The following is a 23,953-nucleotide window of genomic DNA, read 5'->3' on the forward strand; positions in this document are numbered from 1 at the left end:
TTAGATTAGTAATTATTGTTATTAATATATTATTATTTATTAATAATTTAATAGTTATTATTCTAATAATTTAATAGTTATTATTTTAATAATTTAATCATTATTATTTTATTATAATAATATTTATTAAAAGATTTGGTTATAAGGTTATCATTAAATTTGAAATATAATTTAATTTTAATTTAGATAATTTTTAATGAAGTTTGGTTTTATTAAATGATAGTTCAGTTTTATATAATAAAAAATGGGGTTTTATATTTAAATGACTTTTAAAGAATTGTTGAGTCTTTTGAGGTTCTTATGGACTTGAAAACTTTGTCTAATATGACACTATAAAGACAAGAAAACTTGAACCCTGTTTATAAACCAGACATGTATGTTTTCGAACCAAATGATTCATGAAACTACTTTTAGTGTGATGCATGGTTAATTTTATTGGGTTTGGGTTTGATTTAGTATGTTGACCAATTTTGGATGTTTACAGAGGCCTAGGAGTTACTATTTTATGATGTTATTTGAGATGTCGTGGTTTATGTTTTGATCTTTGAGATATGGATCAGTGTTTATTATTTGGTGACAATCTTTTATACCTGACCATTATGATGTATTCATGTATTTCTATGATGAGTTTTCATCAATTGCTTGTTAGTCTTCTCAATTGCTTGTATAGAACTAAGGTGAATGGTGTGATTTTCCTAGTGTAACCTTTGAGTTTTGACAGTTATCTTTTGGTGCTTTCAAGTTGCTTGTATAAGAATGAGGTGATTATTGTGATTTTCTTGTTGTAACCTTTGATTTTTGTATTGGTTATCTTTTGGCGCTTTCCAGTTGCTTGTAAAAGGCTGAGGTGAAAATTGTGATTTTATGAGTTGTACTTTTCATCTATGTGTATGTTGGGAAGTCGCTTGCAATGGAGGTCAGAGCCCCAAAGAGGTTGCTTGGGTAACCCATTGTAAGTTGTTTTAATAAGTGATAACATTTCATTGAATGAGTTTTAAATAAATTAATAAGAGTTAGTATTTTTCCTTGCCAATGCCTCAAGTGCTAGTATAGGCTAGGATGGGAGAGGGGATGATTGGTTGCAACCTTGCTTCGTTAGTATGCCTTGTCTGTACGAAAGGATACTGATTCCATATAGAGACAATAGGGGGTTGGAGTCTAGAGAGGCTACCAAGGTAACCTTAGAGTCCAAAGAGTCCATAGTAGATTTCCTACTGTCTTTGTTGCCTCAAGGCTTAGATGTTATTTGTGTCTTGGTACCCTTTGAGATAGATTTCTATCAGGTATTTCCTTAACCTAGATGCTGGTTATGACTTTTGGGATTGATATCTATATGAGACTTGAGATTATCTCCTCAACACAGTGGGAGTGGGCCGTTTAGGTTTCACAAGGTCAGGTGGTAGTGTTTCTTATACCATTGAGATCCGATAGCTAGATGTACTTGTGCAGTTGTTCCTTTCATTCTGATCTTGTGATTCTGATGGATGATTATATTTTGTTGATATTTGATTATTAGAGATCTTATGAGATGATGTATTCTATTCATGATGTGTATTCTTTGAGCTTTTCATACCTTGTGACTTGTACAAAAAATGATTATGCATTCTGGTTATGCCATGTGGCATCTAATGTAATTGTATATTATTTAATTGGATTCATTATTGTGGTTATTCTATGATGTGGATTTTGTTATGTATCAGATTTAGTAGTAATAAAACTTATGCATGTGATTCAACGTCACAAAACCCTTAAGAGATGAAATCTATTTATGGATTGTTTGTATGTATGTGAGTTATTGCTTCCACTATATTATCTCTTATTGTTTTATTTATTTTTTAAATTAAGAAATTTTTGGAAAATTTAGTGAAACTTTAGGTTAATTTCTTTTGGATTCCTTGGTAGGGGGTTGCAATTCTACATAATTGAGTTATACTCCTCAACCATAGCATCTTACCATACCTAATGTCGTACAACCCCCTAATAGCTGGAAGGTTCACTATCTACCAACTGAGTAACTAATGCCACATAGTTATTGAACTTGGTTGGTTGTCTTCGTTCTCTAGTACTCCTTCTAGGAGATCCCATAAACTCTTGAGTATCCCTTTGTGTCTCTTGAACCTCACAGTTCCTACTATCAATTATAGAGGATGCAATATCAACCTCTAAGTCTTCTAAATGCATTTCCTATTGCACATGTTTCTGTATACTCTTTGAATCTTCACCACCTGAGTCTATGATTGTACTAGTAACTGTACTTGAGCTTTGTTGTCCTGGACTAGGCCTTGGAGCTTCTTTTGGCTGCTCACTCTGATCATCTACTAGAAAATCTCTGGACCTTCTAAATGCCTTGTCCTCCATGAATTTAACATCATGTCTGACTATAATTCTTTGTTCCCTGGAAGGAAAATTCTATATGCCTTTGATGTTTCACTATACCTGACAAAGTACCCCCGCTCTGTAGTCTGATCTAACTTATATGTGTATCACCTAGAATATGACAATATGCCAAACTCCCAAATATCCTGAAGTGACCAACATTTGGCTTCTTTCCTGTGAAAGCTTCCTCTGGTGTCATCTTCCTTGGCACCTTGCGTGGAACCTTGTTATGAATGTAAACTATTGTTTTAGATGCTTCTACCCATAAATAATGAGGCATGTCCTGGTAATGTAGCATAGCCCTTGCTGCCTCCAATATAGAATGGTTCAACTCTTCTCCTATAGATTATAAGGAATAGTCCACTCTCCCTTGATTCCTTCCTTGGTATAGAACTCCTAGAAGTTATTTCCTTTGTACTCAGCTCCTTTATCTGACCAAAGAACCTTTATCTTCCTTCATATCAAGTTCTCCACAAGATCCTTGAAGTCTTGGAATTGACTAACAACCTCATCCTTGGTCTTCAAGAAGTATATCTAGGTCGTCCTGGAGAAATCATCAATAAAAGTAACACTATTCATATCCTCTAAGAGAACTTTTTGACATTGGTCCACATAAATATGAATGTACTACATCAAGAACACCCTCATATTTGGTGTCACTCCTTAGAAAAGATGCTTTCACAAACTTTCCCAACATGCATCCCTTACACACATCATCATGCTCTATGGTCACCTTTGGAACACCTATCACTATCTCACAAAGCAATTTGAGTGCTCCATGATAAATATGGCCCATCCTCCTATGCCATAACTCTCCAAGATCTCTAGGATTATTGTTTTTCATGAGTACCTTAGGACTATCAAACTACAACTTATAAAGGCAACCACTCCTAACTCCAATAGTTATGGGTGACTTCTAATCCTTATGCTTGATCAACACATGTGTCCCTCTAAAAAGTACATTATATCCCCTATCATGAAGGAAAAATGTAGAAATCAAATTCATTCCTAAGTCTAGCACATACAACACATCATAAAGTGCAATTATCTTTCCACTCTCCCTCTAAAATTGATCAGTCCCTTTCCCAACTGGTTTGAGTTTGGACAAGTTTCCCATTGAGATTTGGTTATTGGTGTTCTCCTCCTTATAAGTAGAGAAGTACTCTCTAACTCTTGTCATATGAAATGATGCCCCACTATCTGCGTACCAAACACACTGTGAGGTTGAGCTAACCATACAAGCTATGAGTGCAAACTCATCTTCCATTCTACTAGAGAGTTCTTTTGCACTTGTTAAAGTTGCCACCTACTTCTTTCCCTTCTTCCTTTTTGGGCAATCACTGACATATTGACCATACTCATGACAACCAAAGAACTTGACCTTAGAAAGGTCCTTCTTCTTCTTCTTCTCACTTTGTGAATTTGATCCTTTACTAGACCTCTTCTAATCTTTCCATTTCCCTGCTAGGGAAACATCTTCTTGTTCCACCTCACTTTTTTGACTCCTATTGGCCCCATTGTCAAAACTTAGTCTAAATTCCTCTTGAGTGAAACCAATCTATTGTCGATCCCAACTTGATAAGGTATCTCGTCCACTAACAACTTGAACAAAGATAGCCCATTGCTTAGTAAACCCATTTAGGGTTATTCTCATTAGCTCATCATTACTAGGGCTATCTCCAACAACTTATAACTCATCCTTGACAAGTCTAAGCTTGGTGAGGTAACTTGTGACATCTTCTCCTTGGTTCATCTAGGTATTCTTCAACTTCTCTCTAAGAATCATCTTCCTATTGGTGGTAGCATTCTGGTACATATTCAAAATGGCATCCCACATATTCTTCATTGTATCTAGCTTTGAGATATGTGGAACAATATGATCCTTGACACCATCAAGGATTATCCTCCTCACCTTGGCATCATCCTTCTTGTATGTTGCAAGTTGTGTCACATCTATAGGTACAACTACAACACTGGTAACATTATCCTTGATACCATTCTCTTCCAACAATAAAGAAAGTCTAGCCTTCTAGATACCAAAATTTAAGGCACCATCCAATTTGTCTCAATCTCTCAAACCAGTTAAAGTCATCTCAAGGGATTAAAGCAATAATAAATCTAAAGAGATCAATCTAGGTTTTAGTAAACCCTCAATTTCTTTACCAGGGCAAAACTCTTATGCCTTCAACACTATTCTAATACCATGTGAAAATTCCTATTGCAATCACTGATTATTAATCTCCTATCTTAAATGATTATTTAACTGCCGATTTTTTTTATAGCTAATATCAAAAAATAATACAACTGCAACTTCACCAATAAAATATAGAAATAAATAAGCAACATAATGAACACAATATTTTTAGACAAATCATCCTTGAAAAAATCCGTAAGGGAAAACCAATTCTACAAATGAGAAATTATATTAACTTTAGCAAATCAAGAGATACAAAATTCCTTTCCTCTCACTAGCATAACTCTGACAACCTAATTTCTCCTACTAATATTCCTAAACTGCTATACCCAACGCTCTCATTGTGCCCTTGCTAATATTGCATGACTATTTTCTATCAACGTAAATTCATTTTCTAACACTACAAATTCTTATACAACTTGTATTCTCCACATGCCCCCCTAACCCCTTATATACTACTCATGTTGGAAAACCAATGACCAAGATTGATTCTCAATCAATGATCGAGATTAAAACAACTTAACAACCCTAACCAAGTTGGTTTCTAGTTGCTTCTAAAAGTAACCAATTAATTAACAAATATTTGTCCCAACTCTAACTATCTAGTTAGTAAAACAATTACTTGCTAAATAATAGCACGTGGACAAACAACTATCCAAAGCTAACAAACTAACATGGCCTGCTATATGCTTTTTTCCATAAATATAATTTTAAAACTGTGTTAAATTGAATTCCTTGAGATGCACTTCTTATCACTATTGCAAAATTCTCTGGTTACCTTGGTCAATGAGAGAAAATTTGTTAATTCCTATCAACGAGGAAGATATTTCTAAGCCAAGAAGAACTAGATACATCTATATTATAGTTCCAGAAAAAGAATAAACATGACAAGATGACAAGTATATACTCTAAAGTTAAATGCATGAGCAAAATGATGGAATTGATATGATCATGAAACACCTTTGTTCCTAAGACCAAATACAGTCACTATGAATTGTGGCACAAGTTGAGGTTTTGTAGATATATGTAGTTATGCTACAGATGAGAAGACGAGGAAGGCTTCAATTAGACATCTTGCAAAAACTCTAATATTCTAATCTTTATGACTGTGGCACTGGTTGGTGGAATCAAAACAATCCATTTGACAATTATGACTGTTGTTGCTCATTTACTATCAGAAGTTGCGTAGTTTGCAATACCTCTGTTTTCAATCTAGGAAGCAACACCTTGCCAGTCGTATGGGTTTCATCGAATTGAGAATCTAAGGGTACTAGTGTCAATTCAACTCATTTGACTTCTCATAGGGGTTCTTGTCCAGAGTGCTATTACATCCTATGCTCCACGATAAAGTTTTTAGATCATGGTGCCCTTTATTGTTGATATTGCTACAGTTGGACTTGCTGTAAATATTATATCGCTTATGTCCCCCATTTTCATTACCATTACTGTATTTCTTTTACTAATAACTTTTCATCAAAATTGTTTACACTACATTTTATTTTGATATTTGCCCATATATTTTGTGTATCTTTCATCATTTGTTTAGGAATATACTTTTTTGTTGCATAATGCATTTTGTCTTTTTTATTATTTTTATTACTTTTAGAATTTTAGTGGTTCAATACCTTTTATTTAAGAAATGTTAGCCTATATTTTTAATATATATTATGAATGTTATTTTATGATTATTATCTCTATAAATTTATTTTATAATCTATTTTTAATTTAATTTGATATATATATATATATATATATAGTTTGTATTGTTGTTTTAATTTATGCATTTCAAATAAGTTATAATGAAAATATCTTCTATTTATCAATTGTTTTCCCTACATTGTAACATAAAATATTTTGATTTACACATTTCACAATAAATAGAAAATTGAAGATTTGAATATGTTAAAATTATTGATTATTATAGAAAGGATGGAAAAATCATATTTTTTATTGTGGTTATATAGATAAGTCTCTATATATAATTTTTTAATAAGATATATTCATTCTACAAACTAAATGTTTAGGTAAAATAATATAAAGAAAAAACTTAAACAAATTATTCATACATTATAAGGATGCCATCTTGAAATATATCTAATAATAATAACTTAAAAGTATTCAAAATAATGAATATCATTTCAAAAGGATAGTAAGCAATCCTTTAGCCTTTTTCATTCTTTGATTTGAGGAGAGATATAGTTAAACATGTAAAAAGAATGTAAATTATAATTAATATTTAATTATTTAAATTCTTATGTTAATTAAAAATTATTTATCATTACATTACAAGTAATTGAATTATTTTACAATTAATATCATAGATAATGTTAATATCATTTATTGATGAATGATCCTACATAATTAATTATAAAAAAATGTGTAACATATTATTTGTGAAAAAAATTGACAAGTTCGAATATTTACATATACAACATTTGCTAATATTTGAAATTTATTATTATTATTTTAATTGACACTTCCACAATATCATTTCTTTTTTTGATAATATTGTTTTCACTTCTACACCTTCTTGTGCTATAGCTAAGGCCCCGTTTGGTTACGGGAATACCGGGCGCGGAATAGGGTTTTCAGCGCCAAAATCAGGTTATGGAAGAAAATGGTGGCGTTTGGTTCATCAAACGCATAACCCGGTTTCGGGTTTCGTCTGCCAATTTCGCTCGAAAATTGGAAGAAATTTCTTCCAAGAAATAGGTGGAAGTTGAAATGAAAACCAGGTTTTGGGTTTTTATGAATGCGTTTGAATAAATCGTCGGGTCCGCCGAATCCGCCTTAGGTTTTTGGAAGAACAAATTGGGTTTTTTGGAAGACGACGGTTGTATTGTTTTTGTGCTCTGTTGTGCGAAGGCGAGGGTTTTTGGTTTGCTGCGTTTGTTGGGCTTGTGGGTTTTCTGTGGCCGTGGTTTGCGAGGGTTTCTGGTTTGTGGGTTTTTTGTGGCCGTGGTTTCTTGTGGCCGTGGCGTGTGGCTGTGGCATTTTCTGCGATTTCTCTTCTCCACTTTGAACAGCGGCGGCGGTAAACGGTTCTCCTCTCACACCCACCTTTGCATACTGGATTTTTTTAAGTTTTTTTGGTTCATTCAAACATAACTGTTTGTTTCAAATATGTTTTTAAAATAGTCAATATGTGCTCACTAATAAATTCGAGTATAGTGCTGTGAGAGATCAATACCAGTGAAATGAAAAATTAAACTTTGTAACAATTTCTGGGTGTTTGTTTTAAATCTGTTTAGCAAAATAGTCAATATATGTGGTAACTGTTTGTTTCAAATCTGTTTTTAAAATAGTCAATATGTGCTCACTAATAAATTCGAGTATAGTGCTGTGAGAGATCAATACCAGTGAAATGAAAAATTAAACTTTGTAACAATTTCTGGGTGTTTGTTTTAAATCTGTTTAGCAAAATAGTCAATATGTGCTCACTAATAAATTCCACTATAGTGTTGTGAGAGATCAATACCAGTGAAATGAACAACCAAACTTTGTAACAATTTCTTGCCAGTAATGAGTTCTAGTATGTTGTTGTGAGAGATGAATGAAATACCATTAAATAGAGCCAAGTCATAAACTTGTGCTCACTAATAAATTCCAGTATAGTGCTGTGAGAGATCAATACCAGTGAAATGAATAACTAAACTTTCTAATTGTTTCTTGCCAGTAATGAGTTCTAGTATACTGCTGTGAGAGATGAATGCAATACCATTAAATAGAGTCAAGTCATAAACTATGTATGAATCAACTATGTATAGATCAATGTCAATCATGGCTTTTATCTATACATAATCAATATGTGCTCAATATGTGCTTAATAATGAATTCTAGTGTGTGCTCATGTGATTACCTGTATATATCATAGTGCCAATCAAGCAAAACATGGCAATCATGGCTTTTATCTATACATAGTTGACCTATACGTAGTTTATCATGGTTCAAATCTGTTTAGCAAAACAGTCCAATATATGCTGTAACAGTTTGTTTAGAATCTGTTTGACAAAATAGTCAATATATGCTCACTAATGACTTTCAGTATAGTGTTGTAAGAGATCAATACCAGTGAAATGAACAACTAAACTTTGTAACAGTTTCTTGCCAGTAATGAGTTCTAGTGTACTGCTGTGAGAGATGAATGCAATACCATTAAATAGAGCCAAATCATAAACTATGTATAGATCAATGGCAATCATGGCTTTTATCTATACATAATCAATATGTGCTCAATAATGAATTCCAGTATGTGATCATGTGATTACCTGTATATATTATAGTGCCAATCATAATAGCAAAACATGGCAATCATGCTTTTATCTATACATAGTTGACCTATACATAGTTTATCATGGTTCAAATCTGTTTAGCAAAATAGTCCAATGAGTTCCAGTATAGTGATGTGAGAGATCAATGCAATACCATTAATCAAAGTGAATCATGCCAATGAAATGAACAACTAAACTATGGATATATCAAGTATGTATTGATCCATGCAAAATCATTCAACATACTTATGAGGTCATAAACTATGTATAGATAAAAGCCATGATTTCAAACTATGTATAGATCAATGCAGAAAGAAACTCTATTCCTATTGCCAACTATGTTACTTTTCATCTTCTAAAAGACGAGCCTCAATTTCAGCGGACCCGACGATTTATTAAAACACATTCATAAAAGCCCAAATTCAAGTTATAGTTTGTACATGTGTATGTGTACATACATACATGTGTGTGTATGTACGTACACACATACATACTTGTGTGTGTACGTACATGCATGCATACATACATGTGTGTGTCTACCTACATGCATGCATACATGTGTGTGTGTGTACGTACATACATGCATACATACATACATACATTCATGTGTGTGTGTGTGTACATACACACATACATACATGTGTGTGTACGTACGTATATGCATACATACATGTGTGTGTGTGTACGTACATACATGCATACATACATGTGTGTGCACATACATATATACATACATGTGTGTATACATATAGACAAATGGAATCAATATTATGCTTTCATTGGTATAGATAGATTACATGGAGTATAATGACACATTGTAATTTGTTCTTTATGGGCTTATGATCCTCGGTAGTTGGTACTCCTTGTTGTATTTGAATAAATAATTGACTTCTTAATGCAATGAGGCTAGCAAATAATCATGTTGTATCTCGATAGGTGATAGTTGATATTTCATAACTGATAGTGTTTAAATTGTCCACATTTCAGGTCACTAATGGATCCTATGGAGAGTATAGAGGTCCAAGGAAGCATAGTTAGGAAGACCACATACACCCGCATTCTCACAATTCTTTTTGCTTTTGTTGGCATAGCCAAAGTACTGGTAGCCCGAGAAGGTAGTCAAATGGGTAAACGAATAAGAAAAGGAAATTTCTTTTGTAGAGACATTATTCATTCGAATGAGGTGGATTGTCATGATCAGATTCGGATGAGTAGGGCAGCCTTCTTTTCTCTAGCTCGTATTCTGAGGCTGAAAGGAAGCTTGAGAGATACGATCCACTTGAAGTTAGAGGAACAACTAGTGATGTTCCTCCACACCCTTGGGCACAATCTAAGGAACCGCAAGATTGCCCATAACTTTGGGCACTCAGGAGAGACAGTCAGTCGGTACTTCCACAAGGTTTTGATGGCTATCTTAGCCCTTCACAGAGATTACTTCATACCACCTAGTCCAGGCACTCCTCCTGAAATTAGTGGGAAGGATCGTTTTGAACCATTCTTCAAGGTAAATCACACATTATTACAAGTTTATTGTCTAGAATGTTGTCCTTATCTTATTATTACTTGAGCATACATTTGATCAGTGTATCATATCCCACAGGATTGCATTGGAGCCATCGACGGTACCCATATTCCAGTGCGAGTTGATGTCGACATACAGGGTAAATATCGTGATAGAAAAGGGAACCTATCGCAAAATGTTATGGGTGTCTGCTCCTTTGATTGTAAGTTTCAGTATTGCCTTGCTGGTTGGGAAGGCTCTGCTGCAGATAGCCGTGTTCTAGCCTCAGCTCTATCTAGATCAGATCCACTTGTAGTTCCCCCTGGTAAGCCAAATCACATTTTAATATACTCAAGGTTATGCTAAATGGTTCAAGTATTGACAATATACTTTCTTTATATAGGAAAATATTATCTCGTGGATGCTGGATATCCAAATGCACCTGGATTTCTCGCTCCTTATCGGTGTACACGCTACCACTTGAAAGAGTGGTCAAGAGAAAACCCAATAAACTCTGCACATGAGTTGTTCAACCATCGACACTCCTCTCTTAGAAATGCAGTAGAACGTACATTTGGTATTCTGAAGCAGCGTTTTCCAATCTTAAGACATGCAACGTCTTATGATATCATGACACAATCCTATATTGTTTTAGCATGTTGCATACTTCACAATTTCATTACGATAGAGGATGGCCTTCCATCGGAAGAAGCTATTGAAGAGGAAGATGATCGTGATGGGATAGAGGTGCCACTACTTGAGACATATGGGTTGTCTCAGGAGGATAGAAATGAGTGGGCCCAATTTCGAGAAGATATAGCAAATAGGATGTGGGAAGATTATAGATCTCGAGAATAAATGATTTATTAGAAGGCAATGTGCTTTATATGATTAAATTGATGTATGCATATACAATGATGGTGTTTGATTTCGTTATTCTGATATCAGTCTTTGCTACATTCTAATTAAATAAAAAGAACATTAACTTTCAATTTCACACCTACATTATGTACAAAAATTGTTGATCATATCTGCAATACACAATTCAACTTGAAATATAGATTACATTGATTTAAATGCAAGAAAGCACAATTATTATACATCTTTGCATTGAGAAAGTACAATAACATGCTTCATAATGGGGCTCATGACTATTTACTTGCCATTGATATCACCATTTTGTCTTACTGGTAGTTTTTTTTATGTTGATGTGTTATCATCAATTATTGCTTAAAATGTGTATCATCTTCAGTTAAATTCTTTCAAGTTTATTAAATGTTAGCCTCATTGCATTAGGATGTATTAAAAAATGATATTTAAAGTTTATCATCTTCAATTTTAAATGAAATACAACAAGGAGTACCAAATGATGAAGATCATAAGCCCACTAGTAAGAAGAGAACAACGAATTCGTTGAAAATCCTATTTTTCTGATGTTACTGCTTGCTGCATTCTATTTAAATTTAAAGAGCAATAACTTTCAATTTCAGTCGTATGATTACTTTAAATCGTAATACGTTTACCTATTCAATATGTTAGCCTTGTTCCATTATGACATATTACAAATTGATAGTTAAAGATTTTCTATGTCAAATTTAAATGAAATACAGGAAGGAGTACACAATGGCATATACCGAGCTCATGATGAGCATGGATGGATCTGATCATGTGAAACAGATGTGTTCTCCCATTACTTTGAGTGATATAGATGGATCCCTCGCTGTGAGCAACAAATCTTCTTCTTCAAAGAAGAAAATGTGGACAAAATCGATGGAACGCAAGTTTTTAGACTTGCTCCTTGAACAAGTCCATCTCGGACGGAAAGGTGAAGGTGGGTTTAAAAAAGAGGCATGGACTGTGATAGAGAGGACATTCAATTCAGCGATGAACTCGAATCTATCACGAGATCATTTTAAGAATAAGCTAAAAACATGGAAAGTAGGATATAAAGTAATGAAGGACTTGAAAAATACAAGTGGGTTAGCTTGGAATGAAGAAACTCAAACTGTGGATGCTGAGGATTCAGTGTGGGATGACCTTTTGAAGGTAGGATCATCTTTGTACTCTTTTCATTGAAGAAATTTTTCCTTCTTATTTTAATAATGAAAAACTTACAACCTAATCCATCTATTAATGCTTATATGTAGAGGAGAGAATTCAAAAATGCAAAAATGTATAAGAGGTCACCTTTCCAATATTTCAATGAGTCGGCTGTAATTGTTGGTAATGACATTGCTGAAGGGTTCGCATCTACAACACCCCTTGATGCTGAAGAAGGGCACCCTATGAACGATGCATTTAATGTGCTTGATGAGGATGATACCAATTGTGGTACACCTCTTGATAGCCAACCAGATATTGATGAAGAGTTATATCATTCCAATCAGTCAAGTGCAAGTGCTAGAGGGACTCCTCCACCATCATCATCAAGGAGGGGAAAGAGGAAGAAGACATCTTTGGCTGCATCATTGGATGTGATATGCGAAACTATGAAGGAACTGAAAGATGGCCTCATTAAGCCTTAGATTGTAAAAGTGGATAAATCTGAAGATGATAATATTTTGACTGCTGCATATATTGCTCTCAAAGCTGTCCCTGAACTGAGTCGGGCAATTTTCGTGAAAGCACATGATACCTTCGTGCTTCAACGTGAAAGAGCCAAAGGGTTCTTGATGATGGATGAGGTGGAGAGAGTGGAGTGGATTGCAATGACATTTGGTACCATTTAGCTATTTCAGCTACTGACTGGATTGCAATGACTTATGCTGCATGATTACTCTATTCAATGGTTTTGCATTAATCTCTAATAGCACTAAACTAAAACTATATTAATCTCACATCACTATATTGGAACTCATTATTGAGCACATTTTGACTATTTAATTAGTGATCTCTCACAGCACTATACTGGAAGTCATTAGTGAGCATATATTTACTATTTTGTTAAACAGATTCTAAACAAATTGTTACAGCATGTATTGGACTGTTTTGCTAAACAGATTTGAACCATGATAAATTATGTATAGATAAAACCCATGATTGTCATTGATCTTCCATGTATCCATACATAGTTTATGTGTTGGCTGTGTTTAATGGTATTGCATTGATTTGTACATAGTTTATGATGTCATAAGTATGTTGAATGATTTTGCATGGATCTATACATACTTGATATATCCATAGTTTAGTTGTTCATTTCATTGGCATGATTCACTTTGATTAATGGTATTGCATTGATCTCTCACAGCACTATACTGGAAGTCATTAGTGAGCATATATTTACTATTTTGTTAAACAAATTCTAAACAAACTGTTACAGCATGTATTGGACTGTTTTGCTAAACAGATTTGAACCATGATAAATTATGTATATGTCAACTATGTATAGATAAAAGCCATGATTGTCATTGATCTTCCATGTATCCATACATAGTTTATGAGTTGGCTGCGTTTAATGGTATTGCATTGATTTGTACATAGTTTATGACGTCATAAGTATGTTGAGTGATTTTGCATGGATCTATACATACTTGATATATCCATAGTTTAGTTGTTCATTTCATTGGCATGATTCACTTTGATTAATGGTATTGCATTGATCTCTCACAGCACTATACTGGAAGTCATTAGTGAGCATATATTTACTATTTTGTTAAACAAATTCTAAACAAACTGTTACAGCATGTATTGGACTGTTTTGCTAAACAGATTTGAACCATGATAAATTATGTATATGTCAACTATGTATAGATAAAAGCCATGATTGTCATTGATCTTCCATGTATCCATACATAGTTTATGAGTTGGCTGCGTTTAATGGTATTGCATTGATTTGTACATAGTTTATGATGTCATAAGTATGTTGAGTGATTTTGCATGGATCTATACATACTTGATATATCCATAGTTTAGTTGTTCATTTCATTGGCATGATTCACTTTGATTAATGGTATTGCATTGATCTCTCACAGCACTATACTGGAAGTCATTAGTGAGCATATATTTACTATTTTGTTAAACAAATTCTAAACAAACTATTACAGCATGTATTGGACTGTTTTGCTAAACAGATTTGAACCATGATAAATTATGTATATGTCAACTATGTATAGATAAAAGCCATGATTGTCATTGATCTTCCATGTATCCATACATAGTTTATGAGTTGGCTGCGTTTAATGGTATTGCATTGATTTGTACATAGTTTATGACGTCATAAGTATGTTGAGTGATTTTGCATGGATCTATACATACTTGATATATCCATAGTTTAGTTGTTCATTTCATTGGCATGATTCACTTTGATTAATGGTATTGCATTGATCTCTCACAATACTATACTGGGAGTCATTAGTGAGCATATATTTACTATTTTGTTAAATAGATTCTAAACAAACTGTTACAACATGTATTGGATTGTTTTGCTAAACAGATTTGAACCATGATAAACTATGTATATGTCAACTATGTATAGATAAAAGCCATGATTGCCATTGATCTTCCATGCATCCATACATAGTTTATGAGTTGACTGTGTTTAATGGTATTGCATTGATCTGTACATAGTTTATGACATCATAAGTACGTTGAATGATTTTACATGGATCTATACATACTTGATATATCCATAGTTTAGTTGTTCATTTCATTGGCATGATTCACTTTGATTAATGGTATTGCATTGATCTCTCACAACACTATACTGGAAGTCATTAGTGAGCATATATTTACTATTTTGTTAAACAGATTCTAAACAAACTGTTACAGCATATATTGGACTGTTTTGCTAAACAGATTTGAACCATGATAAACTATGTATAGGTCAACTATGTATAGATAAAAGCATAATTGCCATGTTTTGCTATTATGATTGGCATTATGATATATACAAGTAATCACGTGAGCACATACTGGAATTTATTATTGAGTACATATTGACTATTTTGCTAAACAGATTTGACACAAACAGCCAGACACTGTTACAAAGTTTAATTGTTCATTTCACTGGTATTGATCTCTCATAGCACCATACTAGAATTTATTAGTGAGCACATATTGACTATTTTGCTAAATAGATTTGAAACAAATAGTTACCACATCTATTGACTATGTTAAGCAAATAGCAGATAGAAATAGAACTATGATAAACTATGTATAGGTAAGCTATGTATAGATAAAAGCTAGTGATATACTTGTAAATTTCATTATTGAGCACATATTGAGCACATATTGATTATGTCTAGATAAAAGCCATGATTGCCATTGATCTATACATAGCTTATGAATTGGCTCTATTAATATGGTATTGCATTCATCTCTCACAACACTATACTAGAACTCATTACTGGCAAGAAACTGTTACAAAGTTTAGTTGTCCATTTCAGTGGTATTGATCTGTCACAACACTATATTGGAATTCATTAGTGAGCACATATTGACTATTTTGCTAAACAGATTTGAAACAAACAATATGTATGTACACACATGTATGTATGTACGTACATATTTATGTCTTATGTGCATATGTATGTACACACATGTATGTATACATACTTGATCTATGCATTGCATTGATCTCTCACAACACTATACTGGAACTCATTACTGAGCACATTTTTACTATTTTTCTAAGCATGTATGTATGTTTATGCGTATGTATGTATGTACACACATGTATGTACGTATGCATGTATGTATGTGCATATGTATGTACACACATGTATGTACGTATGTATACAAACTTGATCTATGCATAGTTTAGTCATCCATTTTATTGACATGATTGGCATTGGTCAATATGCAGGATAGTTGTTCATTTCATTGGCATTCGCACGATTGGCATGTGAAGTCATTCCAGATGGTTAATTGGCTTTGTGTAATGGTATTGCATTGATCTGTCACAACACTATATTGGAAATCATTACTGAGCACTTTTTTTCTATTTTGCTAAGCATGTATGTATGTATGTGCGTATGTATGTATGTAGGTGCGTATGTATGTACACATGTATGTACATGTGTATGTATGTATGCATGTGTGTATATATGTATGTCTGTGCATATGTATGTTCACGCATGTATGTACGTATGTATACATACTTGATATATGCATAGTTTAGTCATTCATTTCATTGACATGATTGGCATTGGTCAGTACATAGTTTAGTTGTTCATTTCATTGGCATTCACACGATTGGCATGTGAAATAATTCCAGAGGGTTAGTTGGCTTTGTTTAATGGTATTGCATTGATCTCTCACAACACGTAGTTTATGATCTCGTAAACGTTTGGTATAGTTGTTCATTGCATTGTTAATTAGAGTTATATTTGAACCATACATACGTGGAATACACAAGGAGTGGCAAATGATGAATGCTCAATTGTAGAACTTGAAAGCATATAGAAATGTGATTTGCTAGATGATTGTATAGTTCATGATTATGTCCTATGTTATATCTATAGTCCTAATTTTCTTGCATATGTTTTTATTTTTTTGTCTTTTTGTCCCTATTTGATTTCCTATGTATGTTTTCGTTGACAAGATTATCAAAAGTATTGAGGATTTTTGGTAGATGATTGTACAGTCATGATTATGTCCCATGTTATATGTATATTCCTAATTTGCTTGGATATTTTTTAAATTTCTTATTTTTTTTTCCACAGTTTGGTTTCCTATGTACGTGCTTCTTGACAAGATTGTCAACGGTATTGATAAAGTGTCTTTCTCTTGTATTTTTTTATTGCTCTTGATTTGCTAATATTGCAAGACCACACATGCTGATAAAAAATGAGCTATCGGATGATTGTTTACTGTGTTTGTAAACGATCAATATTTCTGATGCCACTCCTTGGTGTATTCCATTAAAAAAATAATCAAGTTTTAATTTTTCAATCATGTTTAGTTCATATATGCAGGATTGACCATCTAACAACACAAACAGTAATGGGAAGATTGAGCAGCATGAGAGGGTTGCCGTCGAATGTGGGGCATAAGGGCATACATCGTGGATTTCTCAGTGTTTTCGTATGTAACGGTGTGTCGTCGAATGTGGGGCATAAAGGCATACATCGTGGATTTCTCAGTGTTTTTGTGTTTAACGGTGTGTTTTCACACCACCATCAAATCATGGATATTGTTCTATCAAGTTAGCAAGTTTTCATATTGTAGTAATTATGTGAAATTCATTATTAGAATTTCATGATGTTAAAATATGATTTATATGATTAATGATTTTCATGATCTTTTTTTTAAAATTGCATGTAAAATCTATGTTGCCAAAATTCCACATTTTTTAAGAGCAATTATTAACAAAGCATCATTTTTCTTATTAAAGTTCTCATCAAATGTTTAATGTATGTGAATGTAAAATGGTATATTTTTTCCTATATAATATTTCACGTAAAATTTAGTTGCATATTTTGTTGAATAATTAACTAACTTAATAAATTTATTAAAAGGGAGAGATACATAGAGGGGCAGAGAGTGCGGGATAAGAAGGGGGGACGGAGGGACAGAGGGAGAGAGTGAGAGAGAGAGAGAGGAGCTTGTGTTTTCCTGCATCTGTAGAAAGGTGTTTGTTGATGTGTGTTTTATGACTCACCAAACAGTAGAACGAAATACTGAAATATCTTATCCTCTCTTGAATATATATCTGTCTATGACCTCATCAAGATCTTCAAATGTCTCCTCCCTAATTGAAAGTATTTTCCAAGTCGAAGATAGCTAGCAAAATCCTTTTGGTCTTTTCCTCCCTCCACAATATCCTTGTGTGCATAAACTCCATTGAAAATGTTCAGTGTTAGAATCAAGTGAGTAGGCCCTTTCAAGCATGGACGGATAATACTCTCCCCTGGCTCTTTATCTGTTAGGAACTTAATGGTTTCATTCTCTTGTTCACTTCGTGAAATGGAATCCTCTTCCGCAAAATATGGATCCTTAACCTCCTTATCCTTATCCTATGCACCCTGATAGTTATCATTCTTTAGTGAACTCTCTTTGCAAGTTAACTCAACTAGGTACTTCACTTTTGTCATAGTTTTCACCCAACAGGTAAGGATGCTGCCTTCTGCAATTTTTTCTAAAGGATCTATATCTAGATCATCAGAAAGCTCCTCTTTCAATATTATTCATGTCAAGCTTGATTCCAGATCACAAATTATACGATGATTTTGGACTCTGCGGGGACAATTTTTTCCATTAACAGGGTCTCTTCATTTTCTCCAGTCAGCAGATAAAATTCCTCATCCTGGGATGGCTCTTTATATGGCGATCTCAAATCCTGAAATCCATGTAACAATTCACTCTTTATGTCAGCAAGGGTTTCCTGCTTTTTATTGGATGTCCATTGCTCCACACTTCTAGCATATTCATCAATATCAAGGGCATTTAACAGATCAGGATATTTTTGACATGCTCAACAACCATTTCTTGTGTTTCCTCATCCATATCATCTATATCATGTCCAGCTTCTTCACAATATATATCCTTAGCCATTTTCTTGGCAAATTCATATGACTTTGGATGAATTCTAGTATCATCCAATGGATCCATAACATGGTTTTCGGATGCTGCTTGTCCATTCCCTCTAACCCATAAAAAAACCAATAGCATTTATAAAGACAAGTGGCTTCATAGCCTCTACAGTTGGTTGTTGTAACTATTACCTGCTCAACAGCTTCATACTTTTCATCTGGAGTAAGGAAATGTTCCAGTGAATGAAGCTTCAATGATAATATTTCTTTGCCAAGACTATATAATGTTGCAACCATGGCCAATGGATTCTGAAGATACCGACCAAGAGCCACAACACGCCTCACAATCCCTCTCTGTGTCGGCAACTAGTCTTAAGAGATGCGAGAATTCTCATATAGTGTAGGCAATAATTCATCTGCATAAACAACATTTATTGTGTCCAATCCTTCTGCCAAATCACGTGGATGAACACAAACATAGGGAGGGATAGGAGAGGACACAAACACACATATTTAGCGGCTAAGTCACAAGGTTCAAGTTTCAATTCGAGTTCGACAATTATGAAGTTCGGATGAACTTGACAATAAATTCAATTCGACGATAAATTTGTCTTACACAATTTTTCAAAAATATATAATATATATGATCACAATTTCCAACAATGGGACAAAAAATAACTTCGTACAAATGATTGCATGTATGATTATTTTTAACTTTTCTTTGCTAATAAATAGAATTAAAATAAAAAATAATAATCATTTTATTTATTATTGACTAACAAAATAAAACTGTGAATATTCAAGAATAAATAATAATAATAATGTAGTCTAATTATAAATAAATTAAATCATAAATATTAATACTTTACTCATTCTAATCCTTGTGTTTCACTAATTAAATAAGATTAAAAAAATTTACATCAAATTCCAATTCCAATTAGAAAATGAACAACCAAACGCAACAAAAAGATATTCCTAGTCATATTCTGTTCCAATTCCAATTTCTAAATTGGCAACCAAACGCAGAATATGGATTTGAAAATTCATCTTCCGTGTCAACCAAATGGTCCAACTATCTTCCTAAAATACATAACCAAGTTTTCGATGAGGAAAATTCATCTTCCCCAACCAAACGGGGCCTAAGCTTAGAATTATTTTGGAAAGACATGGCATTTGAACCCCTCAACTAAACTACTTTAGCCCCGATCCAAGGAATAACGATTCTCTTCAATAAAAAAAAAAAAAAAAAAAGGAATAACGATTCCGAAAGAAAGTCTTCTGTCTATTAAAGTTCAATGGATAGATGAAATTAAATAGAAGCATTGTAAATCGCAAGAATTGGAACTTTTTATTTACCAGAACAAATAATGTTATTATTACCCAGATTTTCTCCCCCGCTGGAACAGAGACGAGAAATTGAAAAAGCGAAGAGCTCAAAAAGGGTTTGAGAGAGAAGACAACCAGGCTCTCTGATATACGATGGCCCCGAAGAGAAAGAGAAAGACCCAGCAGGGCGCTTATGGTAGAAAGAAGAAGGAGTTGCAGCAGGAGGAGCGCGAGGATGAGCAAGACCAGGGAAATGAGCCAGAACAGGAACAACAGCAGGAAGAGGCTGTTTTGAAGAGGAGCTCGAGCTGTAGCAACAGTGATCAGGACGAAGTCCGTCTCGTAACGACACCACCACCAACATCAAAAACTACCAGCCCACCCATCATCAACATCATGTCATCCAACAAAAAAAAGCCCAAAAAAGGTATGATTGCTGACACAATTGCTTTTCTTGAACGAAACATGCAACCAGTAGTTTTGCCAAACACCCTTTTGGCCGATTTGTCTAAACACGAAGGGCTCTTTCAGAAATTGGGTTTGTGGGAGTTTGCGAATTTGGATTTTGATTTAGAACCTAGTTTAGGTGACTTGGCTCAGCTTGTTGGGACATATGACCCGAGGGGTCGATTTAGTATTGTGAAGGATACACGGATTAAGATCAGCAGGGCTGATCTGGCGAGGAGTTTGAGGATTTCTTACAAGAAAGAGAAAAACTCTAGTTTTCTTGAAATGCCTGATTTTGAGGGCACTCCTAGTTATTCAATCAAGAATTGTGGTGCGGAGGGGATCAAGGCTGCTTTGTATTTTGTGTCTTCTAGGGTCTATCCTTGTGATGACCCAAGTTTGATCTCAGAGCAGATGGTGAGCCTGATAGAGAAGGCTTTGAAGTCGGAGCAGAATATTGATTGGGCTAGTCTGATCTGGTCGAGGGCAGAAAAAGAGCTCTTACAGGAGAAAGACTTGGTGAAGTTCTATTATGCCTTGCATTTCCAGGCGTTGATTAGAAACCAAAGGCCTGGTTTAGTGTCTAAGGGTCCGACTGAAGCTGCGCATGGAGAAGATGACTTTTTCGTCTCGAGTTCAATGATCTCTGAGGGTTTGGGTGCTGCAAATGTTGACAATGAGGGTGATGCGCCCGAAGATGAAGAGATTCTTGACGAGAAAAAGAGTGAGGAGGGTTTGCAGCATTATATAGAAAACTCAGAAAAGGGTGATAAGGAAGTAGGCGATATGTTGGACCAACAGAGGGTGAAAGATGTTTTGGACCAACAGGAGGTGGGAGATGTGGTGGATCAACAGGGCGTGGAAAATGTTTCGGATGACCAAGGGGTGAAAAGTGAGTCGGATCAACAGCGACAGGATGACGTGTTGGATCAGCAGTTAGAAGAAGAAAATGAAGGACTTGGGAGCGTGAGGAATGATGAGGACAAGCACATTGGTAGGGGATTAGTAGGGATCACGCTTCAGCCATGCAACAATATTGTTGAAGAAAAGAGAAAAACTGATGAAGATAGTAGAGTTACAAGAAGATTGCAGGAGAACAATAATAAGCTGGATGGGCCAACTGAAGCATCCTCGCACAGGGAGCATCTTGTTAGGCCTCCTGCAATAGATAATGAACTATCAGAGCACGAGAAGGGCAGTATGTCTAACTTGGATGTCTGCCTTGAAAAGACTACGTCACCTGGGCAACCAATATCTGAATTTGATAATGGTTTAATGGCCACAGCTGATGCTAATCTTGAGAAGACAGTTCTGGCAGAGTCCCAATTTTTAGATGGAGACAAAACCACAATGTCGAATTCTACAGTTTACCTTGAGAAATCCGTTCTAACAGAGCCCCAACTTATAGATGGAGATCAAAACATGATAATGAATTCCACAGCTCATCTTGAAAAAACTACTTCAGCTGAACAGATGATGTTTGAAATGGGAAAATGTATGGCTTTGAATCCAGGTACGCATTTGCCAAGTTCCACATCAGCAGAACAGCTGATGATGTCAGAGCTAGAGAAGGGTATGACCTTGAATTCAGCTTTACATATCCAGAGGGACCCTTCACCTGAAAATCTCATTTTGTTTCTGAATCAGGGCCCATCCCATTCGGGAAATGTTAGAAAGAAGGAAATAGATGAAGATAATGAGTTTCATGGTGCTCCTGAAAAGAAGCATAGGTCTGATCTTCATTTGAGTTTTGGTGCGTGCATGGAAAATGTGTACGAGTACTTGCAAAGGGCAGAAAATTGTTATATGAATGAGAAGCAGACACTCACTCAGAGTGCAAGTGTTGAGATTCAAGAATTGTATCAGCAGTTGAACCAGAAGAATTATACAATCCAACGGTTGCAGATGAACAAGCATGAAGAACAGCAGAGAGCAATAGAACTCTCTAGGCTTAAAAACAATTTGCTTCTCACAAATAAAACATTTTTTGGCTACACAAAGGCCTTGGAGGAAGCACAGGATACAATTAACCACTTGAGAGAGACAATTCGACTACAGGATTCAACCATAGGGGACTTACACCAGCAGTTAGAACAGAAGAATACACATATGGAAGAACTAGAACATTATTTCAAAGAGCATATTGACCATTTGAATCAATACATTAAAGAGATGAATGAAAAGTTACTGAATGATCTTAACAAGGGTATGCATAAACAAGCAAGTCTGGAAGAAAAATTAGACATGCTTAAAGCTCAGATTGAGAAACAGAAACCAGAAATTGAGAAACCACAGCCAGAGGTTCAGAAAGAGCAACCAGAGCCTGAGAAAGAGCAACCAGAGATTGAGAATGAACAGCCAGAAACTGAGAAAGACCAATTAACATCCCCAACTTAGAGCAAAGTATTAGGTTCCTTATGACTGGATGAGATGGGATTTTAGAGAGAGAAGCATAAGCAATATTCAACATATCAAAAGTATGCTTGTTACTTCTTAAAATTATATTAACTGATAAATTAATGTTCAACTTATTAAGCAACCTTTGTCCAGAGCTTCCTTACTGTTGTACATTTTGTAATTTTGAACTCTGAGATTGGATGATCTCAGAATCGCTGCTTCACATTCAGGTAGTCTTACCTAAGCTGCCTGTTTTAGTTTCACGAGGCATTTTGAAACTCTTAAACAGGATATTCTGGTATCAGTTAGAACTGGAGATTGCAGTAGTTTATTACTGTACGCAAGGTGGTTCAAATGAATGGAAGAAAGGCTAATCCTTTCATTTTTGGTTTGCAAATGGCTCAGAATTATTCAAGTCCAGATCTTTAAACTTCACGCTATACTGTGTTTGCTTCTTTTTTGTGTTACACAAACTATGGTTTGAGAACTATAGGTTTGATAATTATTTGTGACTCCTGCATCTTGAAATGTGGATAGTTTAAATTCAGCTTGTTTAAACAAATTACAGCTTAAAAACTATATATGTAGGTGGAATAGAGCAATTAGTTGGACCATGGGCTTGTGGGGATCAATGAGCCAAGGCTTTTGGTTCCGGCGTGATGGTAGCTTTGTTGCTGGTCTTGTGGGTAGTTTAAATTCAGCATGTTTAAACAAATTACAGCTTAAAAACTATATATATAGGTGGAATAGAGCAATTAGTTGGACCATGGGCTTGTGGGGATCAATGAGCCAAGGCTTTTGGTTCTGGCGTGATGGTAGCTTTGTTGCTGGTCTTGTCTTCCCCATAATCATTCAAGACTACTCTTCTAAGATCTATAGGACTGACAATTGTCTGAAAACCATTCATCTTGGAAAGATGGTAGTTTAGTTTTATATGTTTGAAGTTGATTTTTTTGTGTTGCATTTCAAT

General features: G+C 34.6%; 2 protein-coding genes across 2 annotated transcripts; both read left to right on the forward strand.

The window, feature by feature from the left end:
• Positions 1-9,764: 9,764 nt before the first annotated feature.
• Positions 9,765-20,286, forward strand: LOC149549875 (uncharacterized). Its single transcript, XM_089794391.1, has 3 exons — positions 9,765-10,345; positions 10,442-10,667; positions 20,198-20,286. Exons 1-3 carry the CDS (start codon positions 9,836-9,838, stop codon positions 20,284-20,286), a joined length of 825 nt encoding a protein of 274 aa, XP_089650517.1. The 5' UTR covers positions 9,765-9,835.
• On the forward strand, positions 20,131-23,380 carry LOC149549876 (uncharacterized). The gene has a single exon (XM_089793087.1). It carries the CDS (start codon positions 20,293-20,295, stop codon positions 22,981-22,983), a length of 2,691 nt encoding a protein of 896 aa, XP_089649213.1. The 5' UTR covers positions 20,131-20,292; the 3' UTR covers positions 22,984-23,380.
• The last annotated feature ends 573 nt before the right edge of the window (positions 23,381-23,953 follow it).

The sequence above is a fragment of the Cupressus sempervirens genome, chromosome 7 (assembly GCF_028749045.1).
Source record: "Cupressus sempervirens isolate cs-2001-9-10 chromosome 7, ASM2874904v1, whole genome shotgun sequence".
NCBI lineage: Eukaryota > Viridiplantae > Streptophyta > Pinopsida > Cupressales > Cupressaceae > Cupressus > Cupressus sempervirens.

Bases quoted from the DNA above. Each gene is read 5' to 3' on its own strand.
- LOC149549875 (XM_089794391.1), top strand. From the start codon at position 9,836: ATGGATCCTATGGAGAGTATAGAGGTCCAAGGAAGCATAGTTAGGAAG. The intron at 10,346-10,441 runs GTAAATCACACA...CATATCCCACAG, and splicing joins GTTTTGAACCATTCTTCAAG to GATTGCATTGGAGCCATCGA. The intron at 10,668-20,197 runs GTAAGCCAAATC...ATTATTACCCAG, and splicing joins TCCACTTGTAGTTCCCCCTG to ATTTTCTCCCCCGCTGGAAC.
- LOC149549876 (XM_089793087.1), top strand. From the start codon at position 20,293: ATGGCCCCGAAGAGAAAGAGAAAGACCCAGCAGGGCGCTTATGGTAGA.